The 19,182-nt window shown below is 37.1% G+C and overlaps 2 protein-coding genes across 7 annotated transcripts in view; both read right to left on the reverse strand.

Annotated features, from left to right (window-relative positions):
* Nucleotides 1–19,182, reverse strand: part of LOC134648992 (uncharacterized) — a 561,268-nt gene that overhangs the window by 232,138 nt on the left and 309,948 nt on the right. For all 6 annotated transcript variants that reach the window (XM_063503669.1, XM_063503670.1, XM_063503668.1 and 3 more), the window contains one exon: nt 4,827–4,963. In XM_063503669.1, the coding sequence (XP_063359739.1) occupies nt 4,827–4,963 (137 nt within the window). The remainder of the gene's footprint in view (nt 1–4,826; nt 4,964–19,182) is intronic.
* The window catches only part of LOC134648995 (23 kDa integral membrane protein-like), a 349,619-nt gene continuing 346,287 nt past the window's right edge, over nt 15,851–19,182 (reverse strand). Inside the window, exon 10 of the mRNA XM_063503681.1 lies at nt 15,851–15,865. The gene's annotated coding sequence lies outside the window, so the exon portion shown is untranslated. The remainder of the gene's footprint in view (nt 15,866–19,182) is intronic.

Consider the following 19,182-nt stretch of genomic DNA (forward strand, 5'->3'; position numbering starts at 1 on the left):
AACCCGGGCCTACCGCACCACCGTGGTCTGAATACCAAGTAGATGAGGTAGGGGTATTGCGAATGAAATTAAATTCCAAGTCATAACATGAACTTTAATTTTTTTTTCTTTTTTCAAATAGATATACCCAGTTCGGCAGTAAGTCTTTACTAGTTCCAGTTTATAGTATTATGCTGAAATCATTTTAAAATTAGAGCGTAATTTCGATTTTTTTCTTGACCGTCTAAATGGTGCTATGAACAAGGTTGTTTTGTAGTAATAAAAAAAAAGCTGGAAAATAAAACCTCCTACCTTAAACAGATTTCAGAAACACCGTAGATGCACTGACAACAAGACGCATAATCGAAAAACTTTTATTTTATTATTATAAAGTCGTATAAATGTAAAATACAAATATTTAATCCGCGTCGGTAATCCCTCCATAGCCCCCGGCTATTTGACGAATTGAATTTATTTTACAAAGCTAGGACTTCATAAAAATACAGCTAACATCTGCTGTATCACTGCATATAAAACGCTTAAATAATATTAAGCATTTAACAAAACTTGTTTTATCATTCCTAAACTTATTGGTTTGAAATAACATTCAGTATATTTTTTAGGTTTAACTAATTTGAAATCCCTTTTTTGGCCCTTTTAAACATAATAAATATAAAAAATAAAAAAAAATACTAATAAACTGAAATAAATATCATATCGGATCCGGGCCTTCACCACTGGAGGGCTTCGTCACGTTTCCTGTACTACCAGTTTATAATTTATATATATGTACCTACTTATTAGTGTGACTACTTAAAAAATAGGTACATATCTAAATATTTGATAAAAGTAATAGGTTTTGTTCCCAAATAGTTGTATACTGATCAATGTTCTGAATTTGAGTAGGCAAAAATTTGCGTAATCTCACTAGTGTTACCCGACTAGTGCGCATGCGGGGGTGCATCAGCTGATTGGTATTAGGAAGAAATACTGTATGAGACTTTCATAAAGCGCGTTTTATCGTCAGCGTTTAAATGCCTAACTAGCCCCGCTGTAAACACCTCTATTACATCAGTCCAGATGTGTGCATTCCCAGCATTTCTGTTTGACTGACATCGGCCGTGTACCACGGGTCGATGGGCGCACTTATTGTCGGAATGGTGGGAAATGCAGGCTTAGGGTGGAAATGATATTGGATCAGACAGGATATATTTTGTGCCAAGTGTAGGGAATTTATTTCCAAAATATAAATACCTATGTATTTTTGGCACCTATTTTAAGTAATAATTCTTGCCAATGAAATAGAACGTAACTGTTTGCACAAATCTGTTCATCGAATACATATTAAGAAATATGTACCTCGTACCTGACAACTGATGACCTGACGTCGAGTCAGACGAGTATGCAAATATATACACATATTATAATATAATGTACAATATGTAAGTACCTACATACCTACATACATATTCATTAAATCATTACCATGACCAAATTACGAGCAGAATTATTGAATGTCATAAAGTTTGGCATTCAGTTTTGACCTAATTGAATTTGAAAAATATATGATAAAAATACCCCTAAATTCATTTATAGAATGTATTTATTAATTTCTACGGCATGCTATAATATTCAATGTAGCAGTTACTCGTGAAGTTTTAATTTTTTCGATCTCAGGTTATTACATTTCGTGTTGTATATGTCACCGTAAAATTGTAAACACTCGTCATATTATAATCTCGCTAGTTACATTATAAACTGACGGTAGGGAGATTATAATCTAACCAAACCTAACCTACGTTAGTTATTAATATAAATTACTAAAAGACATAGAATATAAAACTAAAACTAACTACAATTAAAATAACTAAAACTAATAGATTATAAACTAACGGGTTCACAATCTTACGGTGTCATATACATTTTTATCGAGTATTGGTGACTGGTAGACAACATAAACACCCAAAACAAAACATCAACAAAATAAGTAAATAAAACCAAATTCAAAAACTCATAATTGCTCCAGAATTAGATCCCAAACTCCACGATATCGAACGTAACAGTTCAGTAATTAACGAACTTGAGTTCCATTTTCGAATTTACGTTCTAGCGTAATCGGGCCGGTGTCATTGGGCGCCGATAAGCGCGTCCGATTGGCCGATGGGCCGTAACTTGGTTCGAAATACGAACTTGGGGATTTACGGCATCGCGACCGTTATGGATTTGACCCAATTTACCGGGGCCGGATGAATTGAAATTGGATTTTTTTCGAGCCGTTTAAGACTTCATAATGGGCCCTTTTCCCATTGAGAATGCGGGTAAAAAAAGGTGCTACATAGCTATATATTTTAGATGCTACGAGCAAATAATGTGCTACGAAATTTTCGTAGCGTAGCGTAGCATTATTTGAGCGCGATGCTTTATATATAAAAGGTAGAAGAGAACAGCTACGTAAAAGGTTTAAAATTTACAACATTTTTGTACCTGCTCTTTCATGAACTTATTACATACAAAAGTTTAAAAATGTTTATCATTGTAAACTTAATTTTGTTGCTCAGATATAACAGGCGGAATTAATGCCATAATATGTACTCACTACACTAAACAACCTTCATATTCCAAAATAAAATTGAGCCGTTTGAATTACATAGCCACAGAATATAAATCAAATTAGCTTCTTCTATCTAAACTGTGTATAAATTTAACCACTAATCTTAATTACCTGTAAACATTGCCAAAACGCTATCTAACTATTAATTATCAAGCTAACTACCCATTAACTGGATGGTTCGCGATTTTAACGGCCCGTTAATGTAACTGCCATAACTGTCCGTTATCGATGCGTTTGAAATTGGAATGGGTACATCAATTTACAGTATTCGAATGCTGATTAAGAGGAAAGTGGACGACTGCTTCTCCATACAAACGTAGTCTTCATTTTCCTCTCTGGATACTAACATTATGACATTTTATTTACACACTTTGATGTGTATTAACAATAGCTTACGCCTTTGTTTGATTTCTTTTTCGATTATTTTATTATTATAAGAGATAGTAGCTTTAAATTGGCATGGAATTTGTTTTCGCGCATACTTCTAATAATAATAAAAACCGTAAAAAATCAAACGAAGGGAAGTTGAGTACCGTCAAAAAGTACCTACATAGGGTTTAATAAAAAAGATTGTATTTGGACAAAAACAAATTAACTACTCCATTTGTTTCTATATAATCATATGGCTCCTCTACATGATGGGCCAGCGCCGGCCATTCCAAGGGACGCAGCTAGCCTTGCGGTACAATGAGATAGCAATATCACTTGCTCCCTCTAACGCATAAATGCGTCCCTTGGAGTGGCCGGCGCTGGCCCATCGTGTAGAGGAGCCTATAGAAATTACATTTAAGTAGTTATGTTTGCCATCGACATAAAGCAAGCCTAAAATTATAGACAAACAGAATCCAAAAATTACACCAGACACAACAGTTTCCGATTTCAATCTAAAATATCCGCAAACATCAAACATCAGTTAAAAATCCCACTGCGTCTCACGCTCGAGCGTGCTAACGAACCTAATATACGTCGTTCTTAAATAAAATCCTATCTCAAAACGCTTTTCATACTCACATACGACCTTTTGAAACGAACGCTTCTGTTTCAATTTTCGAACGCCGATTTCAAAATGGCGTATGTTCAAGGCTGTTCTTATTGGATAGGGTATTTTTCGTTGAAAAGTTACAACTCGGTTTGATTTCCGAACGTCGATTGTTTGTAAAAGGCAATATTTTAATTGGACGGTTTTATTAACACAGTCGGACGCCGCAATCCTGTTACGGGTTGGAGTTAACAACGCGATTTTAACACACGGAAAAATTGGACCAATTTAAATTGTGGCCGGCGAGAAAGTTGGCTGATTTTGTATGGAATGGCTGGTAATTTTGACATTTAATTTAGTAACTAGTCTGTACCTAATAGAGATAAATTCAGAAAAAAAAAATCATAGTTGACAGCTGACAGATCAAATCCATAACGGTTTTTGAACACGAAATTAAAATCAGAATCGGGTTCAAGCAAACCTTTACAACCATACACATTTTATAGTATGCTTAACTTAACTCATCCGCGTATTTCTTGTAGCCATCGCAAAGTTAAGATAATCAAAAGCTAATTTATCAATTGAAATCCTTAATAAAATGAAACAATACAGAAAGACAACAATATATACGTATTGCCTTGTCGGTTCATTATGTCATAAGTTGCACATAACGAGCTTGTATGAAACTCTCTAGAGCGTGCATCGATTCATTCCGCGCGTCCCAGGACACGAAGTGTAATTATAACGGAGCTGAAAGCTTGATCGTGGCAGTTTACTAGCCAACAGTCTCCGAGGATTGGTTGTACGAAGTAAGTATGATGTTTCACTGTCAAAGTTACATAGGTACTTGTTTCATTTATGGAGTCTGTGCATTTTATTGTTGGTACGAGTAATTCTCGTCATTGTTGAAGCAGAAGTCTCAGTCTTATCTGAGATTTTGGGTTTCGATGTACGAATGTGCAAAAAAGTAGCAAATTTTAATTCACTTTCCTTTTTACCTAATAATTCCTACATTGCGATAGCAAATTGTATAAGGAAATTCACCATTATTGTATTGGCTGTATGCGCGTCGCCGTCGCTGCGTGTAGAGTATTCTCATTAAAAGATACTCCACACTAGCGTATATATATTTTGTTTGAGCGTCGGCATCTAGTCGGCGCTATGGAAAATGGTGTCGCTACGCAGTTGCGCCAAAGTTGCGTCGAGCAGCAGCAATAGAGTTGACTAGACGCTAGTTTGGGGTGGTTAAAGCTGTACCTGGATATCTCGCGCTGGGCAGCGTGCAGCTTGCCGGCGAGCCGCGCCGCATCGGCCTCGGCGGCGCGCGCTCGCGCCTCCCAGTCGCTGCGCGCGCGCCGCTCGCGCTCCGCATCGCTGCGCGCCGCTCCCTCGCGCTGTAACAATTCAATAAAATATCAGTAAATCATTGATCATTTACATATTAAATGCCAATGGACAGGCAATCTGGAAAACAAGGGGTCGATGTATAGGGTTAATCCACGAAATCTGGACCTGATTCGATATGAGAATTTTGAAAGTTCTGTACCTATATATTTCAAAATCAGAATCAATGTGGGTTTGTGGCATGTGGTCCACATACCGTATCGTATAATGAGGTGTGAACCGATTCTCTGCCTGGGTGAGCAATTGAGCATTATAACTACTACATAATTTATAAAAAAATATTTCCAAAACTTGTTGCGTATCTACACGAATAACACGTAGACAGTTTAGTTTTTTTTTACATTTTAACCTCAATATCTGATAAAAATTATTCTCAACACTCATATGCAAGTACAACGGTTAGCAGTGAAAACCTAACATAAACTTAAAACAAAACATACACAGACCACATACTAGTTTCACGATCCCCCATCCGCTTTAAGACCTGAATTCCCAATTCAATCCCTTGATCCGTCAGTCCCACTCAACTGGCAGCGGTATCAATTCATCAGATAAGAATCCTATTCCGCGTCCTCCGGCTGCCTTTTAAAAGTAGTAAAACATAACGGCAACACTTTGCTGACCATCGATAGACCTTACGCTGTTGCAATAAGGTTTACGAAAGGGCATTTAATTGTGTCCACGGGGGTTACGACTTTTTTGTACTTGACATCAGACTGGGCCTGTCACACGCATCCCTTGATAAAATATTAATTTAGAACATATCTCGGGAGAGATTTTATGGGTGGTAAAAATCAGTGAATACCAATGGCGGGCGGAGATTGTAAAAATCATCCGATTTCAGTAAACAAAGTATTTGCGTTTTTTTTTATTGAACAATGTAAACCAAGTGGTTTGAGTTATAAAATGTAATGGACAGAATAAAATATTTCAAAAAATTTGTTAATATGCTGCTAATAGGTTTTGGCACATATGGGATTTGCTGAATATCTGAATACAATCCAATTCAGTTTTTTTTTATTAAAAATATAGACAGGAAGAATGATGAGGTGGTAGATGCTCCAATATTACATTTTTTTACAATTGCTATAAATTTTCTTAACAATATTATCATGCTGGGGGATTTACTTGGAATTTGACAGACATACACCAAATACAGTGAGAAACTATATACAAGCTTGTCAAATTCGATTCACTGATGTAGTACTTGCATAGGAAACCTTTGAAACGGAAACTTTGCTAGGCGCAAGCAATATTAAGTAAACCTAAATTAGTTTTAGTTTCAAACTAACTAACTATTACAGTTATTGGGCAATAACGGGCTAACTGGAGCTAAATATTTACCGGCAGTTTTCACGCTACCTGCAGTTTTAGTGAGCTTATAGCGGATCTTATCTTGGATACTGGTGTGGTACAAATATATAAAGAAAGCGGTAGAACTTGGACTTAGGTTCGAGTAATAATTAGGGATTATCGTGTAATAAATTGATAAGTTTATGTAAGGATAAGTATAAGTATTGTAATAAGTATGGATGCCGAACGATGAACCAGGAAAACCTTAGAGTGGAGGCCCAGGTACCTCCCCCAGGAAAGTTCCTGGGTACGGGTCGCCCATCAGAAATATGGTTGAACGACTTAAAGTTACAAGCGGGCCACAATTGGTTCCAAGTAGCGAGGGACAGAAAATCTTAAGCGGATTTGGAGGAGGCATATGTCCAGAAACGAGCAAACTAAATGCTGCAATAGATAGATAGATAGCATATATCGCTGCCTCCTTTGAAGCAAGCCAGCCACCAAGAGTTTGTTCCTAGCTTAAGTTTGATGAAGTTTTAATTGAAAATTAGTCTTGGCCGTATCTTGCCGGTTTCAGTTCATTTGGCCCGGTAGACCGGTAAATGAACTCGATTTTGGACTTAATGTTTTTCAGCGAAAACGAAAGTTTCCGCTTTTTAACGCCCATAGGTAATCGGATGCGTCACTGTGAGTTTGGTAATTTGGAAATTTTGGACCCGATTCTGATTTTGAAATAGATATCTATAAGATATCTTTTAGACATCACCAAGATACGATAATGATTTTTTTAGGATCTAACCTGTCAAATGTGACATTTCCGCGATTCTGGAGATACTTTTGAACGATTTCCACAAGATATTACTTAGAGATCTAATTCACATCTAATAGATATCTAACACGATCTATCGTAAAAGTGACATTGGTTGCCCGAATTGCGCTGCAAAAGAGAACTAGTTGAAATCTAAACTATAACGTATCTAGAATGGATCTAGTACGTGTCGTCTCTTGTGAATATCTTGAAGTTCGAATACGGCAGTTTGTGTCATCTAAGCTTTGATATACCTGAATTTGTTTTGCTATGAGATTAAAGGAATATTATTAGACTTATTTAGTTGTTTTTGAGGCTCTCTTGTGTATTTAGGTACGCTCTCACATTTATAAGATTCGTTGTCGAAAATATAAGTTTACATTCTTATATAAGTATGTATTACTTTTTTATATTTTACGGGTATGTGCACCTATGTAAAACTTATAGTTACCTATACATATTTGTATTTTATTGTTGACAAATGGGGAAAAAGATTTCTAAAGTCTTGTTACCGGTGTTCTACTGAAAAGATCCAATTTAAGTTTTGCATTTTTTAATCTTGTGTAACATCTAAAAGCTAATTTGTACATTTCACATCACAAAATGTAAACAAAATTCCGATTTGTAGTTCATATAGAACTCATACCAGTAATCCTAGTCTATACGCTTCTACGCTCCCTCCAATGTTGACGGAAATAAACCCCACGTCAACTCAAGTTTACTTACAATAAAGAATATCTTACTAACAACACTTCATCGTTTACGTCGTTTTAAAGATGAAGATATTCCTATTCTATTTTCAGAGGAATTATTCTTAAGAAGGAATGCACTTAGTATAAGTGTAGGGTTTCATTATTTGTCATTACCATTTGTTAGTTGTTTGGAGATAAATCAGTTTTTTTGTGGGTGTAGCTAGGTGAGTTTTAATTGGTACAGTTAATATAAAACTTCTTTTGAGGAGCTTGTTTTAACAAATGGTTGGATGCTATGCAAAGGACTAAAGGTGATCTCATATGAGTCGTTTTTGAGATTTTAATTAGAATTACTTTTACAATACTATTAAAAGTAGTAATATAAATTAAATAGGGCCAAATGGTATCCACACCACAGTTACTCGTACCGCTAAAATTTAGGTACTTGCTCGCTATCTCCAACTGTAACTAAAAATTCTCACATTTGGCTTGTCAATGTACTCGTACAACGAATAACTTACGATCTGAGTGATTCATTCATACAAGTGATGATAAAAGACATTCAGACTGTCGTCTTAAAAAAAATGGTAAGGACAGTAAGTACTACAAAAATTGTTCAAACCTTGGTTGTGCTGAATTGAGCAGAAACAATCATAAAAAAAAATATAATAAAATAAGATAATGTCTACAAATTCGGTCAGAGTCCTCATCATACACAGACAAGACAAGAGGTTAAACTAGGTATATAAATAACTAAAGCTAAGTAGTTTCGACATCACCAGTAAAATATAAGTATAACGTTACTATAGTATCAGTATTTCGGTAGCAAATCGGCATCGTTCCGTTTCCACCCGGCTATTCCCGTCCGTTTCCGCCGCGGCTCAACCGACGTGTTATTTTAGATGAAACTCTATGAGTGGACGTGTTTTTCTATTAAATAAACATTAGAGAGGCTTACTGGTTCCTCGTAACGTGTTTAGAAATGGATTTGTAATAAAATGTTGTTTGGTTAGTGCGAGTGTAAGTTTAGTGAGCCTTAAATGTAAACATGATTTATGGAGTTGATGGACATCATAAAGTTTGCATTATGAGCTCGATGAAACATCATAAAGTTTGTTAACAGACTTTAACTAGTCCTATAAATTATATTAGCGTATCGCTATTAACTAGTACTTAATTTCAAATGACATTTTTGTTCTACTTTCGGGAATGGTGCAATAAAATAGTGTTAATATTGTATCTTTCACGCATAAAATGGGGATGTCGTTTTTTACGCATCTTGTTCATGGTGTGGTATGTTATTTATCTGTAATCCCTTTTTATCTGTGTCACATTATATGTTTCTATTCGTTTAACTCTGGTGTTGTTTTGTTTATGTATTTTAGCCAACTTTATAACATTGTGTAATTGTTTTCATGATTAAAAACGGATTGAGATTTAATAAAATATTAAATATTAGATTCACTCACTTTATTGTTTGTCAAATCTGTCATTGAATTTAATTACGTGTAGCTACCACCGCTGGCGCTAGTTACGCACGCTTAATGCCGCGCCACGATATAATCCGACCGGATCGGTACAAGTTCGATCGGTTGATCCGTTGTAATTTTCTAATTTTACTGTCACTTATGTCATGTATTTACTTATGTCGTCATGTTGTATCTCTTTTTTTTTGTATTAGTTGTGTAAATTGTGTGTAACTTTATTTTTCGGCTTATTTTATGTTTCTTTTTTTTTGTCTGTTACTTGATGACTTGATGGTCTCATCGGAAGATCAGCGCTGGAAGTCGCCAGCAACATGCTGAGATGGGGCCATTTCGTGACACTTTATTTTTCACTTTGTTATTTCTATGTATGTCTTTTGTCTGTGTGTTTACGAATAAAAAATTATTCTATTCTATTTCTATTCTATTCTAATGTGACTTGAGATGTATTTTGGTATGAATGAATGATTTATTTTAATAGATCACAGAGATATACTGAAACTCTTTAAAAAGTATCATTGATGAAGTTTTCTTTGAAAAAATACGAGCCCTTTTATGTCAAAGTTAACATACCTACTTATCTAAAAGTTTACTCGATGTGTTGTTCATTAAAATACTACATACAATTTATACCGATTATTTCCCACTTCACCCCTACAATTACCACTCGAGACGCCATCGCCATAACCGTCGAACCATTACCAATAGCTTTACACCTGTCAACGTGTCAACTTGACGTTGACAGTAGGGTGCGCAAGTACAAATATTGGTGTTAGCTTGGTGTTAGGTTCACTCAAGAAGGGGTGTAAGCAGTTACGTTACATGACAACACTTAACTAAATGATGGTAATGAGCGAATGGTAATTAGAATTGAACATTTAGTTACAGTTTCAAACTGATTTATTGTGAAACTGTTAGTGATTACTCGTATGATATACTCGTACCTACTAAAAAGTATAATATGGTTTAATACCGTTTTGTTTAATACAGATTGTATAAAGCTGGAGTAGATTAATGATAATAATCTATGTGAATGTAAATGTAGTGATTTAAAAACTTATTGAATTTCATAAAAAAAAGAAATTAATTACCAATATAACTTATTTGTCACACATATAGGCAACAGTCTCAGTTTAGTTTCTCAGTAATTTTGGCAAATACGGTATTTAAGTAGGGTTAATAAATATTACACAATATAATTTGAGTTTATAAAACGTGTTCGGAATACACTTATTGTTTTTAATTACCTAAACCTTGCACGATCATCGTCACCACAAACTCCGATTTCCTGTTTTATTCGCGACACATATGTGTACAAAAGCTAAAACTAGCACGAACTCATAACTACATCTCTGATAGCCACTTCATAGACGACTGAAGCCGGGTCACCACCAACCGCACCGGTATGTAAAACATCCGCATAGCTCGGTGCGGTCGACTGATTGATGGACGCCCGGAATAACCCCCCGCGCCATAATACAGATGAAACGATTATACAGCTCGTTATAAATGGAAAATGTAAGCCATAGACATTTTGTGTGATATAGTTTTAGAAGTTTTCATCAGACTCAAGTGTTAAAAGGTCTCCACAACTTTGATAAGTTTTAAGTAAGAGTATAATTTTTGTTAAGCTAACATGTATATGTATAGGTATATGAACGAAATCGTTTCTTTAATCATAATTATCTTTGCAATATGTTTTCCTATATAAGTTTCATCATACAGCTAGGTTATAATAAACTGATTATCACGGGAATTAAATAATGACAATAGTCCATAACTGTCAATAAAAAACAGAAAAAAAACTGAACTGATATAATAATTCAAGTCTATAAAAATGATAAAGAGCTTAAGAGCTTTAAAAGAGATAGGCCTGGAGATTAATCCATCCAAGTGCGAGTGTTTCACCTGCGGGGGCATACCCACTGAAGCTCTTGCGGAGATAGAGGCAGTTCTGCCCGGAATGAGGCTGATTGACAAATCTTCTTTTAGTTTGCTAGGTGCTCCCGTATTTTCCGAGGGTGTCAGCTCGGTACTACAACTTAAAAGGCAGGCACTCTCGGGAGTACGCGAGCATTTGGCACAACTGGCTGGACACGTCGCTCTTATTTTGTTGCGGAATTGTTTCGCGTTGCCTCGCATGGTGTACACTTTGCGCACATCGCTCACTTGGCTTTTTGAGCAGGATCTGCTTTCCCTGGATGAAACTCTCAAGACTGCTTTGGAGTCGCTGCTAAATGTCAATTTAAACGAGGCTCAGTGGTGTCAGGCGTCCTTACCGGTTCGGTACGGGGGCCTTGGTGTTCGGCGTGTGCAGGACATCGGTTTGGTGGCCTTTTTGGCGTCGGCGCATGGCTCAGCGGGACTTGTTGCGCGTATTCTGGGAGTCGAGAGTGGGGATGTCTGCGTGCCTTTTGTTTCCGAGGCCTTGGCAAAGTGGGCTACTTTATGCCCCACCGATGAACGTCCTGACAACTTGGTGGCGCAGAGAGCGTGGGATGACATCCTGTGCAAGCTCGCGTTTTCGAAGTTGCAGAGTGGGGCCTCGGGAGCCGACCTGGCGCGCCTCATGGCAGTGTCCAGGCCTGAGTCAGGAGCGTGGCTGCATGCTTTGCCGTCTCCGCACCTGGGCACACTGCTGGATAACGACTCGCTGAGAATTGCAGTGGTCCTGAGGTTGGGATGCAAGGTGTGCGACGCGCACCGGTGTATTTGCGGGGTGTTGGTTGAGGAGAACGGCCATCACGGGTTAAGTTGCCAGAGGTGCGCCGGTCGGTTCCCTAGGCACTCTTTAAACGAAATTGTACGGCGGGCAATGGTGTCGGCCAATATCCCGTGCGTACTGGAACCACCAGGCTTGTCTCGGTCGGACGGGAAAAGACCCGACGGGCTCACCTTGGTTCCCTGGCGAAGGGGGCGGTGCCTTTTATGGGATGCGACATGTGTTAGTACATTTGCTGCGTCCCATCTAAGGCACACGGTTAAGGCGGCAGGTTCGGCGGCAGAAATAGCGGCCAAAAGTAAGCGCGCCAAGTACTCCGAGTTGCAGGGGGCGTACGATTTTGTGTCGGTTGCTGTGGAAACGGCCGGACCCTGGTGCAGCGAGGCGGGCGAATTGTTCAGGGAACTGGGTCGGCGGCTGAGGGATAGGGGTAACGACCCCCGTTCTGGGTCTTGGCTGGTCCAACAGGTCTCCATCGCCATACAGCGTGGCAACGCTGCAAGTGTGATGGGGACTTTTGGACCGGGCATAACACAGAACGGGTTTTAGGTTAGGTTTAGGTAGTTTTAAGTAATATATGTAGGATTTTTGTTAGTTTTGATTGTGACATGTGATTTTATGTATGAATATTGTGTCTTCTTTTATTTATAATTGTAAAAATTGTATTGTAATTTTAATTGAATAAACGCTATACTTGAACTAAAAAAAAAAAGTTTGAGAAAGCTTTTAGTGAGTAATTGAAGATTGCTACGAAGCGTTTATTTACAACAGAAAATTTTGTGAAATTTGTTGTTCAATTTAATTATTCAAAGTAGTTCTTGGTACTATTTTTATTGAAGATCGAATTTTTGCTTTAAGCTCTTAAGTTATAAAAATGATTCATTATTAAAATTTGCCTCGTAAACAAAGATGGTGGATGATAATGTGTTTTTAAGTATCGCGAAATGTCACCGGCAGTCTAATGAAACCTGGCCAGTGATTGATGGCAAATAAAATACGATTAAATCAGGGCCGTACAATGAAAAAAATAAGAAAAAAATATTCCTTGGCGTGAAATAACTTCTAAAGATGCAAAATAAAAAATACGTAATTAAAAAAAACTAAATATATGAGATGCTTTGTTATTATTATTTGAATGCCGTTTTAAATTTGATTACTAAGAATAAAATATTCGATCTGGCTAAAATACATACCTATAATGCATATCTTAAGGGCCAGACAAATTGCAAGCATAAGAGGTTTATTTATTTTTTAACATGGTAAGGTTTTATACGGTACGGTACACCCTACACAATATCAAAATTTTGTACGTTATAAAAATCTCTTTTGTTACTACGTAGTTACACAACTTAACGAAACCGTTCTTCCAAAAGACTTTAATTTTATGTAAACAGATCCAGACACCCCATCGGAAACCTTAGACCCCTCCGAAAGAAAAAGGCAAAAAAATCGCCATACCTTTTGAGCTCCCGTAATTCGTCAGCAAACGTCGATATTAACATTCCCCGTGCTGTCAGGGACGACTTAGATTGACAGCACACAAATAAAAAACAGTATTGCAACTACATACCAGTAATTACCAAGCTAAAATGGAGTTGGGCGGAACATGTTGCTAGGCAGAGTTATGGCAGGTGGACTAAAATGTTAACGGAATGGTGGCCGCTTTCGGATAGAAGAAGCGCCTGGCGTCCGTTGGCTCGTTGGGTGGGTGGACGACATCCGGAAGATTGCGGGTCACTTCTGGATGAGATTAGCTCAGGACCGGGACAAGTGGCGTACTAGAAGAGAGGCCTATGCTCAGCATTGGGCGGTAAAGGGTTGATATAATGATGATGATGATGATGATGATGATACCAGTTATTCAACGATATGATCAAGAGTTTGTATGTCTGATCTGCAAAAACAGTTGAAAAGTCATACGATCTACGGATAAATAATACTAAAAAGCTTGTTTCAGTTTTGTAAATAAACACTTTAAGTGCCAAGCGTCCCATTTCCAACACAAAATATACACACCTAGTGGAACGACAATATAGTACGATACACACAATAGTATTTATTTATTTGTCCCTAATATTATTTATTCTCAGCCATTAACATTATTCTAATTTTTAGTGATTGCCGAAATACTTGGTTCGTCTTGCTATGCTATTTTGACAGGGTGACATTTTAATTAGCAAATATTTAAACTAAAGTTTAGTAGGTAACATTATCTCTTGTTAAGTTTTTAGTTGTAACGTAGGTAAGGTACTTATGACAAACTGTAAGAAATCTCTCCAAAGTTTTATTTCATTTTATATTAAAATGCGACATTTGGATCTTTGTCAAACTGTTAAAATCTGTTTAGTTTACTTATCTGCGTTTGTTTAGGCGTTAGGTATTAGAATAAACCCGGGCAAGGGTGTACTGTGTAAGGGTGAACTTGCAAATAAATAGTGTTGCCAAATATTTGCGCGCGCGGCAAATCACCCCGCTTAGCATACTGTTTTCGTGTAAATTTATACTTGTTTTGATATATCTGTATATGTATGTACAATAATGTAGGCGGAAGGATTCATAGGTATTCAGTAATAATCGTAATTATTAAAAGAGCAACAAGTACATGTCCGTACATGTTTTGTGATCGTCACGAATAAAAATCAAAACGAACGAAGACGTAGGTAGCCAATTTTATTATTAGTACCTACCAATGTTTCTTGGATGATTCCTCATTAAAGCAATCATTGTGCCTACCTACTATTGCTAGTTACGCGGCAAAAAAACGAAGTTATCTTGAAAAAATCCAATTTACCATCTTTTTGTTCCATAAACAATACATCATTCCCATGCGATGACGTCACCAAGCCCTGGTCAAAATGGCGGCACGTGGTCGGCACGCGTCAATTTGCCCGCCTTATTACGACCTTTTCCCGCCTAAATTGCGCGCAATGTTAAACATTAGGAGGAGTTGAAAAGAAAATTTGCATACTTTTCGTGAGCTCTGGTAGTCGGAATTGGTATTTAGAGGGTTAATTGTAATAATTCCGCGCCATTGGCGTGTAAAAAGGGCTGTTTTTAATCTTGATTTGAAGAAAAAAAGAATGAAAATCCTTTAAAACATGTCAATACCATGATCATTTCGTCAAAGACAGTGATGGGTAGCGTTTGATTATTAATCCAAGCGTGTAAAATAAAATAAACTCCCATAGAGTATGCCGGCGTTAAAAAATACTTCACTCCAAGTCAAAATTTAATAGATATATTATATAGATATTAAAATGTTGTCGTTTCTTCGCTTCAACCGTACGTATTTTGGCAGCTTAATACTCAGATATCAAAGTCTAAATCGAATACAAACTCACTCCCTATCGGTCATTAGAACATCTGCCAAACACCGATACGATTTAATAAGCTTTAAACACAATACCTTTCGCTACCAATAACTCAAATCAATCACTAGCGCCGGACCCCATAACATTAGATACCCTTACTGCCAGATTCTATAAGGATTATTGATATAAATAATTCAATAAGCAATTATGTTTGTCACTGCAGGGTCACCCCCGTAATCTGCTTACTTAAATCCAATATGGCAGACTTTAGTCGGGATTTTTGCGAAAGGACGAAGCCATAGTGTCGAAGGATACTTTTTACTATTACAGCGTTTACAAATATGCCTAGTTTACTACAGGGTATGGGAATAACATTTATTAATCAAAGACATATATCTTCTGCTTTACCTAGGTCTTTGCCTAATACCTTATAATAGGCCTCTCATCTGTGTCTGATGTTTTAAGCAGCATCCTGGTGACGACACTTGCGTTCGTGGCTGTATATTAGTCCTATGCGAGAGAGGATCCCACGTCCACACAAGCGGTAGGTGTATGCTCCCCTAAATGGGCGGGTTTGGAGGCCTGCTCGTGGTGCCTCATGCGTTTCTCTTTTAAACCAGGCATCGTCGTGCTTAGATTGACCATCATATATGATAATAATACCGTCCATTGGCTCGTTAGGTGGATGACGTTCGAAGTATCGCAGAGCACTTTTGGATGAGACTGGCACATCAGGACCGGGACAAGTGGCGTACACGAAGAGAGGCCTATGCTCAGCAGTGGGCGACCGAAGGCTTAAATGATGATGATGATGATGAATACCTATGCGATTAAAAAATACTTAGGAATTTGAGTTCGGAATTTCCGAACTTAAATGATTTCGCTTAAATCCGACGATCGTAATTTTTTTCAGGATACCTATCATGTTTCCTCATTAAATCCGTCAACAAGCATAAGCTTACTTTGTAGCTACAAGGAAATCTGTTCCTATTCTCCTATAAGTTCTAAACTTGCACAATTGGTGCGATACAACCGAAGGTGGCAACTCCTCTAGTTACGTTTATCGGAACCGATAGCGCAGTTCGACATTTAAATTAAGTGCTAAACTACAAGACAAGTTAGAATATCCACACCGAGGTCCAATTTACGAGTTAACTGTGCAAATGTACTCCGTTTCAGTGAACGAGATAACGCTATGCACGTATAATGCGATGTCCTTCTCGCACATCCAATGACCACCTAACTGTGCAAATGTAAACCGTAATTTGGACTTACGTAATTTGGGACTAATTATACTAACATTTGGATTGAGTGATAGGTACATTTGGATTTGGTACAGTCAAACGGAAGGATTAATGATATATGCTTTACATTTAATTAAAGTTAAGTTGAGGTTCGTTACTCGATGTTCATTTATTATTTACGTTGGTAATTCAATTGGGTGAATCAACTTTTTCTTGTCAGTCGTTGCCATGGTTACGTTCTCCTGGGTCACTCTTTAAAACCTGATTTTTAGGCATTTAAATTCACCAAACATGCTTTTTTGTGATACTTATAAACCCTTTCCATTGAGGGTCGTCTACCAAGCGTGTGAGAAGAACGTGGTGTACAATGTCTTCTAACAAACTATGCTAATATTTTCTCTTGGCTGACCGGACAGAATAACAAGAAATAGTTGATCCACCCAATTTCTAATGAAATCAATGGATATTCTTATTACTGTCATGTATAGGAATCCTACAGGATTTGATTTTTACAGTCGACGTCAAAGATATGTTTACATTTTTCCCCTTATTACAAAGGAGTAAGGTGCAAAAGTGTAAACATTTATCTTTGACGTTGACTGTACCAAGGTACGAAGTGCCACAGAAATTGAATTCCTTGACCGTATAACAAAATTGACACTTTATCCTTTTATGTTTCTCTGTTATGTATAGGTAATTTTCTATTTTGTGTTTGTGCTCATGAATAACATTATTTCTATTCTATTCTACAATTGAATATGTAATGTAACGCTGTGCAGCGGAAAAATGCTTGTTGTGACGACGTGATACTTCAACTTTACATACAAATAAAGTTATTGTATAAACAGCTCTAAAATGAGCCTTGCGGTTTCTTAAACTTTTGTTGGTCTTTCTAATTATTTATGATTTCACTGACTACCTCTTTCGAGTTAAACACCATGTCAAAGATACCCATATCTCAAATGTTCTAAGTTTCAACACAGACTTGAGAATATTACAGAGGCACTGGCATACAAATGATTCAGTGACCCCTTGACTTAGTTAAATAGGGCTTCCGTGTCGGGTGACCAGGCTACTAGTTAGAAACTATTACTTAGTCTGTATAACATGTCTGAATAATACGAGAAGGCGTACTCATACTTCGCAAATACATCTCATTTTTGCATCAATCTTATTTGAACTTAGTTACACTTACAAATATTAGATATGCGCCACTTAACTCGGTCTAATTATTATTTACAACGCCTTTAAATTTACTTCCGACGTTTCGAGGACGGCGTTGTCCCCGTGGTCTCGGAGTAGACTGGTTAAAGTTGACATCAACATCTAGGCGCGCGAGTTTCTAACTCTGTCAGTCATTATATGTATGTATTACAAATTAAAGATATCTTATTGATACGGTTTTAACACCCCCTGGCACTGATTAAAATAACCGACTTGGTTTCACATTACATCTCAAAACTTTTTTGTAGTAAAAGCGTTGCGAGACTTGCACCTTTTTACATGTAATGTTTTTGATGGGATCTCATCTCTTTTTGTAGGCAGTCCTTCTTTTCGGGTACTCATACCCATACTATGTATACACATATCATAACTAAACACATCTTCATTCATACTCACATCGTACATCGTAGTGTACCTTTACTTTACCTACTATTTGTAGGAACTGCAACAGTAACTTTGTAATAGCATATATTTATATGGGATACTTTATTATTATTACTTATGCAGTTCTTAGATCTTTAAAACGTGACTGATATTGCAATATTTTTAGGTTTTCTATGGCTTGATAAGCTGAAAACTACTTATGTTTAAAATTTGAAACTTGTGGGTACTAGAAGTATGAGATCGAGAATGATGATGATGATCGGTGAGTGAATGAGTGAGTGAGTGTGTCAGTGTCGAAACTAAGGAACTTTGACGTACAATAATTCTTAAACTACAAGTTCAAATTTAATGTTTTTGAGAATATATCTAAAGCATGTTAAGCCCTATATGTCACTGAAAATTCAGGGTTCTAGCTTCAGCCAGCAAAAAATTACAGGACGTCGAAAATGGCCTGAATCGCTTCGAGAAAAGGATGGTACGGCCGTGCCTCTTTGTTTTGCTCGACTTGGCGGGGGCACTGCCGTGCCCCCATATACTATATACATATGTATAGTATACTTAGATGAAAGAAAAATGAAAATATTGCAAGAGAAAACCTCTTTTTCTTATTTAAAAAAGTAACCTACTAACTAATAACTGTGCATCAAATACCGAAATAGAAAATCGAAATTTGGCAAATCATTCTTCAAACTTTAGAAATAGTCGCAAACGGCTCATTGCAACAGTTTTTTTTTTAATTCCCATAATAAAAAGTTTAATTAACTCCACAGAGTACAAAGTATATCCGTAAAGTAAACAAATTAAGTATGTCCCTTTTCGGTCCGTAGGTGTGTCTCTTTGTTTCATGAGTTCCGTAAATAAGCTCTTCACCAAAAGGACTCCCACGAAATGCTTTCAACCCGGATTTGCAGCGATGTTTCTCAGAAATTCGTTCAGTCCAGCGGTTCTAACAGGTATCCTGTTGATTGGATGGTATTATGCTTTATGTGTCAAGCAATAAAAACACGAAAATTCGACTGTCATTCTTTGTAACAGCGGAGACTGATC

Source organism: Cydia amplana, chromosome 6 (genome assembly GCF_948474715.1).
Source record: "Cydia amplana chromosome 6, ilCydAmpl1.1, whole genome shotgun sequence".
NCBI classification, from domain to species: Eukaryota; Metazoa; Arthropoda; class Insecta; order Lepidoptera; family Tortricidae; genus Cydia; species Cydia amplana.